We start from the raw sequence: 3,259 nt of genomic DNA, 5'->3' as shown, positions 1-3,259 counted from the left end.
TGACATGTACAGCCACTTTCCAGTGAATCATAATTTGTATTTCGGGTGTTTGTGAACTGTGCAAAAACAGGCTACACGACAGTGCATTTTTATAACCACTACGCTACTCTAGACCTTCCTGGTGTACACAACAACAACATAACTTTACACTTATAGTGTAGGTAGGTCCCCTGGGGTGTTAGAATTGGCTTATATAATGCACATACTAGTACATGTATACTGAAAAGTGGCTATTGATGCGATGCTGTAAATTTATTTATGCAATGTAACTAAAATAGACTGACACCAAGTGTGTTTTGATTTCAGTAAGAAGGCTTTGGCATCACACAGAGATGGCAGAGGAGGTTGCCCCCGGCGATAAGGCCTTGGTTGCCCCTGGCAACAAGGAGGTGGTACGGAGGGTGGAGCTGACACAAGCAGAGCTGATCAGACTCCAGTACCAGGCCTTGCAGCAGTTTCCTAAGGAGAAAAGGTGCGTCTAAGACATAGCAGATACCTAAGGAGAAAAGGTGTGTTTCTAAGACAGTACCAGGCCTTACAGCAGATTCTTAAGGAGAAAAGGTGTGTCTAAGTTATGCTAAGACAGTACCACAGATTCCTTGTTCACGGAATGGACCTGTCTACTGCAGATTCCAGAACGTGACATCGGAGCCAAGTGATTGCAGCAGAGGATCATATAGGTGCCAGATAGCCTATGTCGCCCCCCGTCTCTGTCCAACAGTTTTGTTCCCAGGTGACCGTTTACGTCCGGTATCACGGCAGTGGGGGTAAACTCTTGGTACGTCAGTCTGATCGCCAACAGATAGCCTATGTCACCCCCCGTCTCGGTCCAAGTTTTGTTCCCGCCCCCACAGGTGGCCGTTTACGTCCGGAGTCACAGCGGTTGGGGTGAACGCCGGGTTTGTCGGACTGATCGCCAACAGATAGCCTATGTCGCCCCCCGTCTCGGTCCAACAGTTTTGTTCCCGTTCCCACGGCTGTGGTAGTGGATGTTATCTCAAAGTTATGTCCATTTCCCAAATCTCTCCAACTTGTTTTGTTCCCAGGTGGCCGTTTACGACCGGTATCACCGCGGTGGGGGTGAACGCTGGGTTTGTCGGACTCATCGGCAACAGATAGCCTATGTCGCCCCCTGTCTCGGTCCCACAGATTTGTTCCCAAGTGACCGTTTACGTCCAGTATCACGGCGGTGGGGGTAAAGTCCGGGTTTGTCGGACTGATCGCCAACAGATTTCCTATGTCGCCCCCCGTCTCGGTCCCACAGTCTTGTTCCCATACCCACGGCTGTGGTAGTGGGTGGTATCTAAAAGTTATGTCCATTTCCTAAATCTTTCCAGCCGTTTGAATAACTTGTTTTGTTCCCAGGTGGCCATTTACGTCCGGAGTCACAGCGGTCGGAGTGAACGTGGGGTTTGTCGGACTGATAGCGAACAGCATGTTCCAGATAGCCTATGTCGCCCCCCGTCTCGGTAACAGTTTTGTTCCCGTCCCCACAGGTGGCCGTTTACGTCCGGAGTCACGGCGGTGGGAGTGAACGTGGGGTTTGTCGGACTGATCGCCAACAGATAGCCTATGTCGCCCCCCGTCTCTGTCCCACAGTTTTGTTCCTGTTCCCCACAGTTGGCCGTTTACATCAGGAATCATGGCTGTCGGGGTGAACGCAGGATTCGTCGGACTGACCGCCAACAGCATGTTCCAGATAGCCTATGTCGCCCCCCGTCTCTATCCAACAGTGTTGTTCCCATACCCACGGCTGTGCTAGTGAATGATATGGCCATTTTCCAAATCTCTCCAGCCATTTGAATAACTTGTTTTGTTCCCAGGTGGCCATTACCTCCGGAATCACGGCTGTCAGGGTGAACGCAGGGTTTGTCAGGCTGATCGCCAACAGATAGCCTATGTCGCCCCCCGTCTCGGTCCAACTGTTTTGTTCCCGATCCCCACAGGTGGCCGTTTACGTCCGGAGTCACGACTGTCGGGGTGAACGCCGGGTTTGTCGGACTGATCGCCAACAGCATGTTCCAGATAACCTATGTCGCCCCCCGTCTTGGTCCAACAGTTTTGTTCCCATTTCCCAAATCTCTCCAGCCGTTTGAATAACTTGTGTTGTTCCCAGGTGGCCGTTTACGTCCAGTATCACGGCGGTTGGGGTAAACTCTGGGTTTGTCGGACTGATCGCCAACAGATAGCCTATGTCGCCCCCCGTCTGGTCCAACAGTGGGGTTTTTTCGGGATTATCCGCCAACCAGAATTTTCCAAATTAGGCTTGTTCGCCACCCGTTCTGGGTCCAACAGTTTTGTTGCCGTCCCCACAAGGGGGCCGTTTAGTCCCGGAGTCACGACAGTCGGGAGTGAACCCCGGGTTTGTTGGACTGATCGCCAACACCATGTTCCAAATAGCCTATGTCGCCCCCCGTCTCGGTCCAACAGTTTTGTTGCCCGTCCCCACAGGTAGCCGTTTACGTCCGGAGTCACGACAGTCGGAGTGAACGCCGGGTTTGTCGGACTGATCGCCAACAGCATGTTCCAGATAACCTATGTCGCCCCCCGTCTCGGTCCAACAGTTTTGTTGCCGTCCCCACAGGTGGCCCTTTACGTCCGGAGTCACGACAGTCGGAGTGAACGCCGGGTTTGTCGGACTCATCGCAAACAGCATGTTCCGGCGGGTGCTGCAGGTGACGCAGGCCCGCGTGCTGTCCGCCCTCCCGATGTTCCTCATCCCCGCGGTAACCGCCAGCGCCGCATGGCAGGCCTTCGTGGCGCAGTCCATGCTCGCGGGTGGGTACCGTTTATTTTTTTTTACACCCCTACTATCACAGTAGCACAGACCATGCTAGCAGGTGGGTATCGTTTTACACCCCTACTGTCACAGTGGCACAGTCCATGCTTGCAGGTGGGTACCGTTTTACACCCCTACTGTCACAGTGGCACAGTCCATGCTCGAAGGTGGGTACCGTTTTACACCCCTACTGTCACAGTGGCACAGTCCATGCTCGCAGGTGGGTACCGTTTTACACCCCTACTGTCACAGTGGCACAGTCCATGCTCGCAGGTGGGTATCGTTTTACACCCCTACTGTCACAGTGGCACAGTCCATGCTCGCAGGTGGGTACCATTTTACACCCCTACTGTCACAGTGGCACAGTCCATGCTCGCGGGTGGGGATCATTTTTTTTTTTTTTCATTGATCAACAAAAGAATGTACAGAACGCAGAGGTGATGCATTCTAGCAGAGAAATAATATAAACATCCCTTAGAA

General features: G+C 52.8%; 1 protein-coding gene across 1 annotated transcript in view; it reads left to right on the top strand.

Annotated features, from left to right (window-relative positions):
• The window catches only part of LOC118427885 (transmembrane protein 126A-like), a 9,025-nt gene that overhangs the window by 936 nt on the left and 4,830 nt on the right, over positions 1-3,259 (top strand). The window contains exons 2-3 of the mRNA XM_035837848.1: positions 307-472; positions 2,585-2,787. Coding sequence (XP_035693741.1) covers positions 333-472; positions 2,585-2,787 — 343 coding nt within the window. The 5' untranslated portion in view covers positions 307-332. The remainder of the gene's footprint in view (positions 1-306; positions 473-2,584; positions 2,788-3,259) is intronic.

This window comes from Branchiostoma floridae, chromosome 12 (genome assembly GCF_000003815.2).
Source record: "Branchiostoma floridae strain S238N-H82 chromosome 12, Bfl_VNyyK, whole genome shotgun sequence".
Taxonomy (NCBI): domain Eukaryota; kingdom Metazoa; phylum Chordata; class Leptocardii; order Amphioxiformes; family Branchiostomatidae; genus Branchiostoma; species Branchiostoma floridae.
This window is presented reverse-complemented; position numbering and strand designations above follow the sequence as displayed.